This window comes from Emys orbicularis, chromosome 1 (genome assembly GCF_028017835.1).
Source record: "Emys orbicularis isolate rEmyOrb1 chromosome 1, rEmyOrb1.hap1, whole genome shotgun sequence".
In the NCBI taxonomy this organism is placed as follows: domain Eukaryota; kingdom Metazoa; phylum Chordata; order Testudines; family Emydidae; genus Emys; species Emys orbicularis.
The window spans coordinates 163,822,107-163,837,120 of NC_088683.1; the positions used below are offsets into that span (position 1 = coordinate 163,822,107).

Sequence of the window (15,014 nt, forward strand, 5' to 3'; positions counted from 1 at the left end):
AACAAATACTTTAGACCAGTCTCCTCTTCGCAGCTGTGCTTGACCCAATGTCCTACGATGTCTCTTGTGCTTGTGCCGAGCAGAAGGCTGTCGTTCCCGGGCTGTGTTCTGATAAACAGCCCGATGCCATCGCTGGCAGACGCCCCAGTTTCTTGTCTCCTCCTGTCACCTTGCACGGGCTCCCCTCTGTCTCAATAGCATTATAAAAGGCACATGTACATCTATTTACAAGTGCATAAATATATAAATAGGGATGTTATACAAAAATAAATACCCAGTCTCTCTCTCTCTCTCTCTTTAGAATAATAGTCTTTTGCAAAGGCAGCTTTGTCCCTAACTGGTAGGAGGAGGAGTCTCAAAGGGCATGTGCCGTGGAGGGCTGCTGCTCAGATGCCTCGTTGGGTCCTGCCCCAAACAGGTGATGGCTGGGTTCTGGGGACACCGTTCTCCTCTGAGCTGGCAGCAATCTAGCCTCTCTACTTCTTCAACTGGCACCAGGCCAAGGCAGCAAGGGGTACCTGAGAAGGGAGGGGAGCAAGAACCAATTATAACCAAAGGAAACAAAGCTTTGACCAGTGCATGAACGTGCCAGGTAGAACTGCTACCTCCAAATCACCTTCTAACAACGGATCCTGTTGGCAAAGAGAAAGTGATGTGGTGCTTGGTTCTCAACATGGCTGCTATGCGGGTAGCTGTGTCCTACAGAGACATGGCAGCAGGTACCAAAGTAACAGTGTCCTAGGACACTGACTGACCTGTTTTCCCCCACCAGGAAGAATTGTTTTGGTGGATCAGGCCCCTGCGGAATGGATCATTGTAACCTTTCATGAACTGTGAACTTAAGTGTGGCTTCCCATGCACTTGTTTGACTGACAGCCTGGAAAGTACAAGCACTGGAAGGGTTAAGGTACTGCAGCGGCTGAGTACATGTCTCAGGTACATCTCCAGCCAGGTTAGGTACCTGCCATGGTGCAGACCAGTTAGTTCCCTAGGTGTAAGGTCTCAGAGCAATGAGAATCAGCGGGTGCTAGGAACCCCTCTTCCGCCAAATAAATGCCCCATCCTCCAATATACTGGGCCAGTTTTGTGGTCTCCACCTGCTATTCTGGCCCCCTCATGTTGCTGTGTGATCCTGGAAATTACAGGCCAGTAATCCTAACTTCAGTACTAGGCAAATTGGTTGAAACTATAGTAAAGAACAGAGTTATCAGACACATAGATTAACACAATTTGTTGGGGAAAGAATCAACACGGCTCACCAATTTGCCTCACCAATCTACTAGAATTCTCTGAGAGGGTCAACAAACATGTGGACAAGGGTGATCCAGTTGTTACAGTGTACTTAGATTTTCAGAAAGCCTTTGACAGGGTCCCTCACGAAAGGCTTTTAAGCAAAGTAAGTTGTCATGGGATAAGAGGAAAGGTCCTCTCATGGACCAGTAACTGGTTAAAAGATAGGAAACAAAGGGTAGGAATAAATGGTCAGTTTTCAGAATGGTGAGCGGTAAATAGTGATGCCTCCCAGGAGTCTGTACTGGGACTAGTGCTGTTCAACATATTCATAAATTATCTGGAAAAAGGGGTAACCAGTGAGGTGGCAAAATTTGCAGATGATCCAAAATTATTCAAGATAGTTAAGTCCAAAGTAGACTTGCAAAGAGTCGCAAAGGGATCTCACAAAATTGGGTCACCCAATGAAAATAATAGGCATCAAGTTAAAAAACAAACAAAAGGGGGTACTTCTTCACACAATGCACAGTCAACCTGTGGAACTTGTTGCCAGGGGATACTGAGAAGGCCAAAACCATAAATGGGTTAAAAAAAAGAATTAGATAAGTTTGTGAAGGTTATGTCCATCAATGGGTGTCCCTAAGCTTCTGGCTGCCAGAAGCCGGGAGTGGATGACAACATGGATGACTCGATAATTGCCCTGTTCTGTTCCTTCCCTCCGAAGCCCCTGGCATTGGCCATTGTCATAAGACATGGTACTGAGCTAGATGGACCACTGGCCTGACTCACTATGGCCATCCTTATGCCCTTTGTGATAGTCAAATACTGCTCTAGCACAACAGTGCTGAACATTAAAAATGACAGCTTGCCTTCAGCCCTGCCTCCAAGAGCCTTGGAAAAGTCTTCCCAGGCTGATACTTTCCTTTCAAGATCAACCTAAACAAGTATAGCAGCAGCAAGCACTGAGCTCTCATGTTCACTGACCTCTGTGGAACGTGGGATCTCGCAGGGCTTCCAGGCTGGGGCCTCCCGTCTTGCATCCTGTCACTGGGTGATGTAGGCCAACAAGTTGTTCCTGAAGATGACAGCAGTCATCATGTGGCTGGAGCAGCTGGTTGGTGGAGTCATCTGGGAGGCTATAGAGGAAGGAACTGTCTTCTGGTCTAGCATCAGAGAGCCTGATAGAAAGACAAATAAGGGTTGGTACTGTCTGTACCCATCTCTAAATACTCCTTCCCAGAAGTCTGCTAGAGGGACATGGTGATTGTTGCATTCCAGCCAACTGAAGGAGCTACGAGAGGATTCCCTTTGGGTGAACAACGGACCTGTATTGGATATCACCTTCCATGGTGCTGCGTTCCAATACAATATCAGCTTCATGCAATAACAAAGTGAGTACTCCCAAATGGGGGGAAAATGTGTGTGTGTGTTGGGGAGCGGGAATTGAGATGCTGATGGAACATCAGGAAGACTAGGCATAGATACAAACCCTTATCTGATAAACCAACATCTGGCTAAAGACACAACACAAAACAGAGTGAGCTCAAGGGCTGGCAGGCTCCACGTCTGGTTTCAGATACGTTAAGTACAGCCTGTCCTTCTACTTCAGGGCGTGTTTGTGGGGGGGATGGGTTTAATTAGAGCTGGATGGAAAAACTGAATTTCCCTCCCACAAAAAAATTCAAAGTTTTGAAAAGTATTTCATCACAAATTGAGACAAAAAAGAATGCAAAATTGAAATTTTCCAGAAACAAGGGGAAATGTTTGATTTTTGCAGACATGGAATTTTCCATCAGAAAATCATTCCCAACCAGCTCTAGCTTTAATGTAAAACCTGGAGTCTTCAAAGCTGCTCTGGTCACAGCCTGGTCAACAAGGGTGTAGAGAGGAGATGGCAGGAACAGGGAGTGTCACGGATGATAGAAACCATGATCTGAAATCTGAACAGTGAACCGCATTGCTACAGCAAGCCTAGAACTGGACCGAAGGCATCTTTTGAGGGATTTCATCAACACGGCGGATGTGAGCATTAATCCTGTTAACCTGTCTGAGTCTCCATCCCCATTCGGGACACAAAAAAGGGGGAGAAATGGATCTTGGCCATCTCTAAAATGAGGCCCGGCCAACTCTACCCTGACATTCTAGGAGGGATGAGATAGAATTCAGAGAGAGAAAAAATGTAGCCTGGAAAAAATCCTAGGCAGTGAGATGTTTTAGGGTGTGGACTAGTCTCCCAAAGGAAGGGTTGGGGGAGAAGGGTGGGACTTTAAAACTAGACTGGAGAATAGGCTGTGGCAACAATCCTGCATGTCAGAGAAGTTGACCTAAATAGCTCTTTTCCATTGCTAAGTCCCATGTCTGGGTATCCTGTCTGCACAACCCTCATCAGAGTCCCATGACCCAGAGCTTACCGGGAGGTTGGATAGTGTTCTTGGACAGTCCCATTTTGCAGCACCCTCCCCTGCAGTAAGGTGTTGGTCTCATCCTGTGGTTGAAAGGAGAAAGAGGAAAAAGAGCATCTTAGAAGAGCAAGAATCCAAGCCAGATTTAAGAGGTTCTGGACTCCAGAACCAGCGCAATGGAGGCGGCCAGTGATGAACATGCCTCCTGATGGGAGAGGGCAGAATTGTTGCTGCGAACTGGACTGAGCACCAACAAACTCATTTCACACTGGCCATGGAACCATCAGATGATAACGACATTTCCGTAAGAGAACTGGTGGGCTGGGTTCTCCTGTGTCTTAGCCCCTGTACAATCCCAGCATGCCCTGCCAAGGTTTGAGCCAGGAGCTCTTATTGATAGGAAGTCAGGATCTCTTGCTAACTTCTCCAGCCGGCCTCTCAAGGGGCCCCTCTGTCTAATCACTGGAGCTAAGAAGATCTTCCCTATACCCCTTCTGCCCATGACTCAGGATCCATGGCACAGGGGCCTAGTGTTTCCATCCAAAGTTAACTAGAACTGGACTTCCCTTCCCAACCTGCCCATGTTGCCTCCTTTAACTGGGCACTGTGCCTGGCAAGCTGCTCCCTCCACCTGACCCCAGCTCTGGAGAGGGAGTGACTGGAGACCGAAATCTCAGAGCGAGTTCTAACCCAAGTAGCCAATGGGTCAGACTGGGCTTGCCTGAAACACCCCCCTCATTCAGCCCCCAACATGCTGGATGTTAACACAGGGGGAGAAGGTACCTGGTGAACTTCATCCGGACTGTAGTCTCGGGACTTTGTGCTTGGGTAGCCTGTCCCACCTGAGGGGCAGCCACCGTTCAGCACACCATTGGCATAGGGCTGCCCGTTGGCATAGGGCTGCCCGTTGGCTCGAGGAGTGGGGACCCCTCGCAGGGGCACCATGGTGTACTGGCAGGAGGACACCAGCAGCCCCGTTCCAGAGAAGCCCAGGTCTATGGTTTGTTCTGAAGAGGGAGAAGAAGGAGGCAGCTTAGAGAGAAGACGAAACACCGCTGGTTGTTTGCAAGGATCCTGCGGGCACACTGGGCTGTACCACATGCTAACACGCCTGCCAGGTGGAACAATGATCCAACGCCCCCACTGAAGGGGGGACTCTGCCTGATGGAGACAGGAGAGGGGAAAAGGTCCCTTCTTTCTTCCTTTCCAAAATTCAGGACTCTTTATTGGCTTGACAAACTGGACAAGGGAGAAAGCTTGGGCCTCTGTCTGCATAAGCTTTCACTGGGACTTTGCTCCCCAATATAGCCAGGATCTTCCCACCCAACTATTCTAACTGGGACACCAGCCCCTAACAAGCACCCTCCCTCCTCTTCAGAGTGAAGCCACTTACTCTGCTTGGACCAGGCTCTCCACAGACAGAAGGGGATGAAGGCCACAATGATGAGGACGATAGAGCCCAGCACTACCCCTACAATCAGGTAGGGCAGATCACTGGAGCGGGCCACCATGGCACCAGTCCCCAGCCCGCTGTGCCCACCACTGAGCGGTGGATGCTGCTGTGGGGGCACCGTTGAGGGCGGAAGGCGCCCAGGCAGCCCAAGAGACTTCCGAGCTGCAACAGGAAGACAGGGAGTTAGAAGCGGACATGTCACTCAAGACAACAAGCAGCTAAAGGGGGCTGCATACACGGTGTATGGTTCACAGAACCACCGGCTCTCTAGGTCCATGTGGCTTGGTGGGTAGAGCCCTTCCTTACTGATCGTTATAATAATCATATTACATGGAAATGTAGCCGCCGCTGGGATAGAACAGGGCAGCCATTTCCTATCACCCCAAAACACTACCCAGCAGCTCAGGACAGGAAGTGAAGGGGATTTCTGTGTCCAGTAAGAGCTGCAGGGGAATTTTAAGGGAGGCAGAGATAATTATCACTCTCCTGCTCTACAGAGGGGTCCTATGGGGCTTGGTCCTTGGTCTCCTTCTCTTCTCCCACTACACCCTTTCCCTCAGCAACATCATCCGCTTACATGGCTTCAACTGCTAAGTGTGCAGGTGAGTCACATATCTACCTTTCCACTCCTGAGCTGCTTCCCTCCATCCAATCCTGCCTCTTTTGACAATTCCTCCTGGATGTCTCACCAGCAACTCAAAGCTAACATAGCCAACAGTTAAGCTGGACTTTCCCTCTGAACCCTCTCCACTCCCCATGTTCTGTGTCACTCACAACATCACCAGCCTCCCTGCACTCGGCTCCACAATCGGGGCGTTATCTTTGGCTCCTCCCCTCTCACATCCAAGTTGTGTTCAAATCCTGCCATTTTCTGCACACCAACCGTTCAAAAGGCCAGCCCCTTTCCTCTAACCTGACAGCAAAATCTCTTCCAGGCCTTGATCATCTCCCGGCTTCATCACTGCAGCCTCCTCCCTGGCACCCACATTGCCCCTCCCCATCCCCTCCAAAACGAGCCCACTAAATTGTTTCCTCAGACACTGTACACAAGAGTCACCTCTTGGACTGTCTCCATTGGCCCTGCCTTCTCCACTGCACCCGGGTGCAACCCGCTTCTCCTCACGTTGCACACCCTACACAACTCCTCTGTTTGGCCAGATTTCCTCTCACCGTGTGCCAGCCCCACCATTGACACCAGCCTGGCTGCCTGACTGATCAGCTTTCTCAAAAGGGTCTCTGTGCATGCTGCCCCCTCTCGCTACTCTGCTCTCTTGAGCCTCTACCCTCCCCTCAGTGAAAATCCTCCTGAAAGCTGCAGGCACCCTCCACAGAGCCCATGCCAAGCGAGTTAGTTTGCTCTGACCAGAAGCCATGCTGTTATTCTCCTGACCGCTTCCTAGCCCCCCTACACCCCTGCTTGTTTGTTTCATTCACCTCTTACATCTAGCCTTTAACCCAGACTAGGGGTGGGGACTGTCTCTTCCCAGCATGTGTGTACAGAGCCCAGCCCAATGGGGCTGTACCCCACCGAGCTGTGCACAGACCTAATACCAGCGCGACGGCATCACTGCAAACCCTGCCCTTCCTCACCTCCCTCATCTCTAATCCAGACTGTTGGCTCCTCTGGGCCAGGCCCCGAATCACTCCCCTGCGTTGGGAAAGGAGAAAGAGGGGCGGCTGCCGACCCGCCCAGAGGAGCCGGATACCTTTGGTTTCACAGATCATCACATTGCTGAACTCGCTCTCGCCGCCCTCGTTGAAGCACTGCATCTTGATGTCGTAGGAGGTCTCTGGCTGCAGGTGGCTGATGGAGTGCCAGTACCGGTCCCCTGAGGGGTGGGGGAACGAACACACGGCTCCGTTAGCTCCCTGCCCCGGCACTCAGGCCAAGCCTCACTGCCTTTGCCCAAAGGCCACTGGCAAATGCGGACTCACTAATCCTGTCTGCACCCCAGTGAGGGCAAGGGGTGTGCCGGAGACAGGCTTCCCATTGCCACCTCGCCTTGTCATGTTGGAAGAGCCTCAGCAGGGCTGTGCCTGGGCAGATGTGGCCCCTAGGCATCGCCATAGCCAGGTGCCCCCCCACAGCCACTCCTTCTTGCCAACAGATGTTCTCAATGGAGAAACCACCCAGCACGCGGCAGCTGGAGCCAGTCGCACTGCGCCTCTTACCTTCCACCACGTCCTTCTTGTAGTCACTGTCGTTGTCGCTGTCGGTGGGGCGGTAGTAGATGTAAAAGCCATGGATGGGGGTGTTGTTGTTACTGGCTGGGATGTACTGCAGAGATGAGGGGGAAGGCAACGTTTAGAGGTGTCCATGCTGATCAAACCGCCTCTCCCCAGGGAGGAGCCGCAGGGATGTTCCCCTCTCCCCATGCTGCCCTTGGACAGGGGCTTCTTTAGGAGACCTAAGGGAGCTCACTACCGTTTCCCAACCTCCTGCCCTTCCGTGGGGACCCGGGTAACAGCTGGGATGCCATCAGATTTGCCATGAACAGCAGGCCCACCCCTCTGGTCCCAACAGTGATGCGCCTGGCCATGCATGAGATCTGATGACCTTTGTTTTTACCCTACTAAGGCTCAGGTGTTCTGTACAAGCTGCATCGTGTAATGATCCAGTTGTCACATGCCACATACAGGAGAGGGAGACAGACAGACTAATCTCTCCCCCTCACCCCACTGGCTGACAGCACAGCCACTAGCCATCAGCTGCTTCTGGCTTCCCCCAAGATATTTCAGGTGAGACCTCACCTTCCTTGCCCTCCCCCAGCCCCCTTCAGATATGATTTCCGTGTTTAAAGGAAAAGCAGCCAACAGTGGAAACTCTGCCATGAAGCCCCCATGGGGATTTGTGGCCAGAAGATGTGGGCTAGGAAGCGGGTAAAGCATCTCTGGCTCACCCTGGGCTAGTGGAAGCCCTTAGATCTGTGCAGGTAGGAAAGGAGGATGCCATCCTCGGCCCTTGTTAATTCATGTGTATCGATTAACAAATAACGGCCCTTTCGACAGCATCCATGAGCCTGAAGGATCCCACCCAAAATTGTAGAGGCTGTTTAGCAGCACCCAGAAACACCACCCAACAGATGAGCACAGGAAATGAAGTTGAACAGTGTATCTCATTGAAACTGCAGGGAAATTTAAGGAGTCACTAATTAATCAAACAAACAGGAATTAGGCTAGGGCAGCAAGCTTACCAACCCCACTTTCGTGAATCTTTGTTCAGCAAAATGGTCAGGTCACAGCCCCAGCATCACATCCCCCGGAAGACCGCATGTCCAGCATCACATCCCCCAGCACCATGCGGGTCACTGAGTCAGTACTGACACTGAGGAAGGAGAGTACTCCAATGCATCACCAGCAGCACTTCCTAGATGATTGGAGTTTCCCCACCCAAGTACTGAGGAAGCCTAGCCTGCTGTAGCTGGTGAGATCTGATAACATCTCCGGTGGCTATCTTCTAAGCCACTCAACCAGTGCCCATCCCTCCCTCCTGCAGACATGGATTCCCTCCCTCACCATCCATTTCAGCATGATGGTGGTCTCATTGATGGCATCGGTGAAGGTGATGTAAGGCCCGGTGACGGGGCGCTCGTACACTCGGTTACTGTATCCCGACACAACGTACGGCTTAGACGCGGCGCTGGGGTCGCTCTCCCCCAGTATGTTCAGCGCCCGGACACGGAACTTATAGGAAGTGCCTAGGTAGAAGGAATGGGTTGGAAACAGTGGCATTAAGAGAGGATTGGTGCCTCCTGCAAGCCCAATAGCCAGCATGGCACCTAAAAGAGGAAAGCTGTGTGTGTGTGTGTGTCTCTCTCTCTCTCTCTGTCAGCTCAGTCCCACCCCACCCTACTGGATGGCACAGAGAGATGTTGCAAAGAAGGGGCTCCCAGCCCTTGACATCAAAGAAACTAATGGCCTGAGTTCAATTGTGTCCCAGACCAAGGCCACTTTTTCTCCCTGGGAGGCTGTCTGGATGGTCCACAGGCTACAGCTGTGAAATTCCACCACCCTGACAGGAAACAGCTGGGAGAAGACCACCCCTCCTCCAGCTCACTGAAGATGCTCAAACGCCACAGCATTGAGCATGGCATAATAGAAGGGAACCACCATATAGAAGCAGGACTATTTGTCACGTCCCCCAGAAAGACAGGGGGGAGGAGCACATCTCCTACCTTTCTCCAGGCCTGTGATTTCCACTGAGAGCCGAGAGGGGGGGATGTCGCTGGTGGCCAGCACCCAGTCTCCTAACTTCTTCAGTTTCTTGTACTCCACTCGGAAAGACTGGATGGGGAACCCTCCATTCCCGCGGGGGATCCAGGTCACATAGACAGATGTCTCCGATGCTGTGGAGATGGTAGGGCGGTCTGGTGCCTCGGGAGCTGTGAGGAGCAGGGAAGAACATGAAACACCTCTCTCTCTGCCTCTCCTTCTCTAAAGCAAATCTAGGGTGGATCAGAGGTACCAGTTTGATTGACCCCCTTGCTCTCCCTCATCCTTGTGCCTCCCACACAATCCCTCCCACTCCTCTTTTACTGCCCCGCTGCTCCCTGAAAACTCAGTGAGTTCCTTCTACCTTCTTTTTGCAACTTCCTCATGTCCCACTCCACCACTTCCAGCAAAACCCCTGCTGAGAGGGGCCCAGCTGGCTCTGAGCATGCTCAACCTGGGGACGCAGCTAAGAACTCCCCTCTTTCATGTCAGGAAAGAGCACCTTTCAGCCAATGGCTCCCACCCAGGAGAAGGACCATCTCAGCCTCAAGCAAATGTGTGCAGGCCAGGCGGGGCAGGGGTCTTGTACACGCGTGTGTCTGGAGAGGGAAAAGGGCTGTGTGTCGGGGAGAAGGGTGTGTGCATGTGGCAGGATCGAGGTAGAGAAGAGAGTTTGATTGATGGGGTATGCAGAGGCAGTGAATGAGAAGAAAGATGGTAGAGACTGATACAGCAGCTGAGAGAGAGAGAGAGGAGGAGGAGAGAGTGAAATGAGAACAGAGAAACATGGAAAAATTATACATGATGGGGGGAAAAGTTTGAGGGAAAACCATCAAAATAGTGGGAGGAAAAGATATGCAGGACATAGAAAGAGAACAGGAGTGAAGGAAGGGGAATGAGAAGGAAGAATGCATACAAAGCGGAAACAGACAATTAAGAGAGAACTTCATAGGAAGGGTAATGGCCCCAGTAAACAATACCCACGTCAAACATGGGATGGAACATGACGAACAGGACAAGCTGGGCTGGGTTCATACTGACGTTCCCCATCTGCAACGAAATGCCAAGGCCCAGCCCTGCACAAAACCATCCCTAGAGTTAACACTAAACATCCCCCTGCTAGCAGGCTCAGTTGAGAGGCCAAGAACTTCATGGGCTACAAAGCCAGGACTCCCCGCTTGTCCTTGGAAGGGGTCCTTCCAGAGCAGCATGGGGTGTGGAAAATGTATATGGTCCCTTCGCCATGTTGCAATGGTTCTGTGGCTTGCAGTCTCCCTGGCTGGGAATACTGCACCCTTCACCAGCATGAAATTCAGTTAAAGAGCAGGGTAGATGTCTGATGGTCTCCTTGGGGATGGGGAAAGGGAGCAAGTGTGCTGTTCTGCAGGTGACACAAATGCTCTGTGCTCGACTCGTCATGAGCAAAAAAGCCCCCATAAACTAAGCTTAATGTTACCCAGGGACTGACTCTGATCCCGACATAGCCTGGCCTTGGATCCCCACAACACACACGGCATTCCGCCCCTCCCCACTCAGGCAGGGCCTTACGGGAGAGGCGGCTGTTGTCCAGATGGCTGCTGCTCTGAGTGCTAGTGCCTGGGTCGTCCCTTTGGATCTGCTGCTCTTTACTGGCGACAATGTCGGGTTTTGGTCGTCGGCCTGGCCAAGAGAGAAATGACGTCAGAGAAGATGAGGCGCGATGGACAGTTATCTACTGGTGTTTATTTCCCATTGGAAATTCGCAGCCACTACATGGGAATAGTAGCACTTTGCACTTGCAGAACCCGAGGATTTCACAGCACTGATAAGGCCCAACTTGTATTGCAGAATGATTGTCAGATAATTGCGGCTGAGTTGCAGGCAAGACATGGAAAATCGCGGAAAAGTGATAATGGACCTTTACTAATTGCGGTAACTTGGAAAAGCTAGAAAAGACCTATTTGTTTAAGATAAATTTGCTGGAACAATATAAACACTCAAGTATTATGTTATGCCTGCTAATTTTTTTTTTTTTTTTAAATAACTAGACATTTTACTGCAACTATTTTACAGACATTAATGCGTGTGGCTGAGAGCCCGAGCTCCAGCCGCTATCAGCTCGAATAAATGGGATTCTAGTGTACTAATGGGGAAACAAGTGTGTGTTGCAAACCTCAAAATGTATGCAAAATTGTGGACTGGGCAAAGTAAGCTAATTACAATCAAAATTGCAGCGGAAGCCTAATATTGTGGGACCCGCAATTTCCGCAATATCGCAAATGAAGTAGGGCCTTCAGCAATGATGAACAGGCTCTAGGCTCAGAGGTGTTGTGAAGATCAAGTGACTCTTTATAAATGTTCAGCAACATTTTTTGCCATTTAAAAATATTTCTAAATTCTTCCCAGAAAAATCCAGCACCATTTCCCCCACTAGCTGAACCTGAGAAGTTGATAACCATTGGTAGAGAGACCTCTACTTGGGCCACAGAGAGGGGAAACTGACTTGGCTAAGGTCACCCAGCCAGTGATTGGCAGCAGCAGGAATGGAACCCAGGAATCCTGATTCCCTCCATCCAGTGCTGTCAGCACACTGCCTACCACCCTGCTCATTTTCTCCTGTAATGGGCGGCGACTCTCAACATGGTGGCAGTTGCCTTTCCACCTGACAGGCACTGAACCAAAACACAGCATGTGGCTAAAAGTCATCTGCAGGGTACAAGGTAGAGAGGCTAACTCCAGAACGGTGCCTGCTATCAAGGGCTGGGAGATGGGACCTCAGAGAGTTGAACCAAAACATCTAGGGAAAGATTTGACCTTTACCAGTCCTGAAGGTCACCATGGCCGTCTGTCCCTCCCCTGCACAGTTATAAGCTGCCATCTCCACCTCATACAAGCTCCCAGGATCCAGTCTGCTCAGGGTCAGGCGGTGCTGAGTTGCAGGGATGTCCCTGACTGTCCAGTTGGCTGAAGAGTTCATAATCTGCTGAAGAACAAGTCACAAGCACAGGGATCACTGGCCTGGCCAGGGAAAGGGGGGCTGGCTTTGCTTTACTTTTAGGCTGAACTTGAACTTTTGCCGAAAACTTGAAATGAAGCCTGGAAAGTTTGAAAAGGTTTCTCTCACTTGTCTCTCCCAGCCTTCTTGGCTTTCTGCAAAGGAGTGCGATTTTCCAGCCCAATTTTGCAAAGCTCAGTGGTCAGATATGTCTAGGATAAGCCTCCAAGTGTTGGGATGCTCTTCTGACCTTAGTACAGCTTATCCACCCTCTAGTCCAGTGGATCTCAACCTTTCCAGACGACTGTATCCCTTTCAGGAGTCTGATTTGTCTTGCGTACCCCCAAGTTTCACCGCACTCAAAAACTACTTGCTTAAAAATATAAAGGTGTCACAACACTGTTACTGAGAAATTGCTTACTTCCTCATTTTGTCTGTGTGAAATTTTAGTTTGTACTGACTTCACTAGTGCTTTTTAGGTAGCCTGTTGTAAAACTAGGGAAATATCTAGATGAGTTGATGTACACCTGGAAGACCTCTGCATACACCCAGGTGTACCCGTCCCTCTGGTTGAGAGCCACTGCTCTAGTCTCACCCTGTGACGTTGTGCAGTCTATATGGTTTTATAAAAACATGATGATAAGTGAATATAATGCAACTGGGATATGCTTCGTGCAAAAGGTCTCTTGTAAGGTATCATTACAAAGCTGAGCCAGACACTCCCGTCTGCTCCAACACAGACCCAGGGTCTGAATCACTTGTCCCAAAGCTGCAAGTTTACCTGAAAACAGCTCACAGAAATGTGCTTGTCTTTGGCACTCAGATGCCCAACTCCCAATGGGGTCTAAACCCAGATAAATCCATTTTACTCTGCATGAAGCTTATGCAGAGTAAACTCATAAATTGTTCGCCCTCTATAACACTGATAGAGAGATATGCACAGTTGTTTGCTCCCCCAGGTATTAATACATACTCTGTGTAAATTACTAAATAAAGCAAGACAGGGTGCTGGAGTCCTGAGCTGGCAGGGAAAACAGAAGCAGGGGTAGTCTTTGCACATCAGGTGGCAGCTCCCAAGGGGGTTTCTGTGATCCAACCCGTCACACACCCCACCTTAATAGATACTGCAGGGTTTTTAGCTGTGTAATGGTTATGCATATTTAAATCTCCAAGGGCTCTTCTGTCTACCATTTTGTGTTCAATTCAGCAGACTGTCAGACTGCGCCTACGTGCGCACACACACAGTGTGCTCTCATGGTGACTTCACTTTTGTTCTTTCTCCTTTTGATGTTTCACTTAAGATAAAACAACGGTCATTCTGACTTAAAGTGTCTGGTTGCTCTGTGTGTCTGGACAAACATAACCAGTGCCATTTATATTTGCTGTGGGAAGGCTCCCACCAAAACACAAAGGGTACAATTTCCAAAAGTGCCTAAGTGACTTAGGAGCCTAGGTCCAATTTACTTTCTGTGAGATTTAGGCTCTTAAGTGCCTACATCACTTTTCAAAATAGGATTTTACCCACAATCATCTATTTCCTGTTGTGCGAGTCGCCTAGATTTTTTTTTTTAGCTGATCAGCCCCTGCATGCTAGAGTGCATAGCTACCTGCTTGCAGGTCGCAATCCATTCTGTTTAGTGTCAACACGCCATTACCCCATGGCCATCAGCCTTCAGATACCAAATATCAGGGTGTAGCTCTTTACATCTGTTATTCAGTCATCAGGAAATTCAGGGGAAATCAAATACCATGCAATAATTTCCCCTTACAGTGTGTGAAATGCTGAGCACCCCCTGCTGGCTCGGTACATAACGAGTAACAATTACAGTCCTTGGACCCTTAAAATCACCTGTCCTGCTAGTGCAGGAAGGGAGTGCCCATTAACAAGGACTCAGTGTTATTCAATGCAATACCCCCAGCAGGGGAAGTGGGATTTTAAATCCACCTCCCAGTGCTGCATACACTCTAGCTGAGGGCCTCACTGATGCACCAACAAGGAAGAGAACATCAGAGAGCTGGGTCAGCTCCAGTGATACAAAACAAAACTGTCTGCACAAGGGGATTTTAAGGCTGGGCTTTGTCAAATGAAATTCAATGGGAATTGGGTGCCTAACTCCCTTAGGCTTCTTGGAAACACCCAGCCAATGGCTAAGGAGAGACATTATCATGCTGCCTAGAACGGGGCAAAGACAGTCAGTGCTATTTAAAGCTATATTGCATTATATGAGGTTATGTGACCCTCTAGTTTAACACTGAACAGAGACATATAGGAACAAGGGGGCGGAGTTAAGCTTGTGACCTGATCTCTGGTATTTCCTGACTTTTGAGAACTTCACCGTGCAACCTTAGTGTTCATTCAACATAGCTTTCTTCTGGAATATGCAGCATACGGCCATGGCCTCCAAAGGGTTTTTTAACACAGCTTCATCTTTCAGTGTAATTGAACAGCCAGGTCTAGATGCTGCATACCACAGAGTAGGAGGCCTTTCTCTTTTCCTTCCTCCCGTCCCAACCAAAAAGCATGGTTCCCAAAAGAGGGGAACCTGCAACTGCAAGGATAATATTGTGCAGGCAAGCAGGCGGGACACCTCAGTGACCCTGTATGGAGGGGAGCAGTGGCAGTGCAGGCAACATGATGACACGGAGATGCCAAGCCTCTGCAATGTAATTTATCTTCTCTGAGCGTTTGACACTGATGGATTAAAGTCTACCCAGTTTTATTTTTATTACAGAGTCTGTGGGA

At 49.9% G+C, this 15,014-nt stretch overlaps 1 protein-coding gene across 1 annotated transcript in view; it reads right to left on the bottom strand.

Moving 5' to 3' along the window:
• Positions 1 to 333: 333 nt before the first annotated feature.
• Positions 334 to 15,014, bottom strand: part of BOC (BOC cell adhesion associated, oncogene regulated) — a 38,031-nt gene continuing 23,350 nt past the window's right edge. The window contains exons 8-18 of the mRNA XM_065415004.1: positions 12,091 to 12,259; positions 10,846 to 10,956; positions 9,261 to 9,467; positions 8,602 to 8,783; positions 7,258 to 7,363; positions 6,792 to 6,914; positions 5,026 to 5,247; positions 4,416 to 4,639; positions 3,642 to 3,715; positions 2,215 to 2,408; positions 334 to 518 (exon numbers count right to left, since the gene is read on the bottom strand). Of these exons, the coding sequence (XP_065271076.1) occupies positions 334 to 518; positions 2,215 to 2,408; positions 3,642 to 3,715; positions 4,416 to 4,639; positions 5,026 to 5,247; positions 6,792 to 6,914; positions 7,258 to 7,363; positions 8,602 to 8,783; positions 9,261 to 9,467; positions 10,846 to 10,956; positions 12,091 to 12,259 (1,797 nt within the window). The remainder of the gene's footprint in view (positions 519 to 2,214; positions 2,409 to 3,641; positions 3,716 to 4,415; positions 4,640 to 5,025; positions 5,248 to 6,791; positions 6,915 to 7,257; positions 7,364 to 8,601; positions 8,784 to 9,260; positions 9,468 to 10,845; positions 10,957 to 12,090; positions 12,260 to 15,014) is intronic.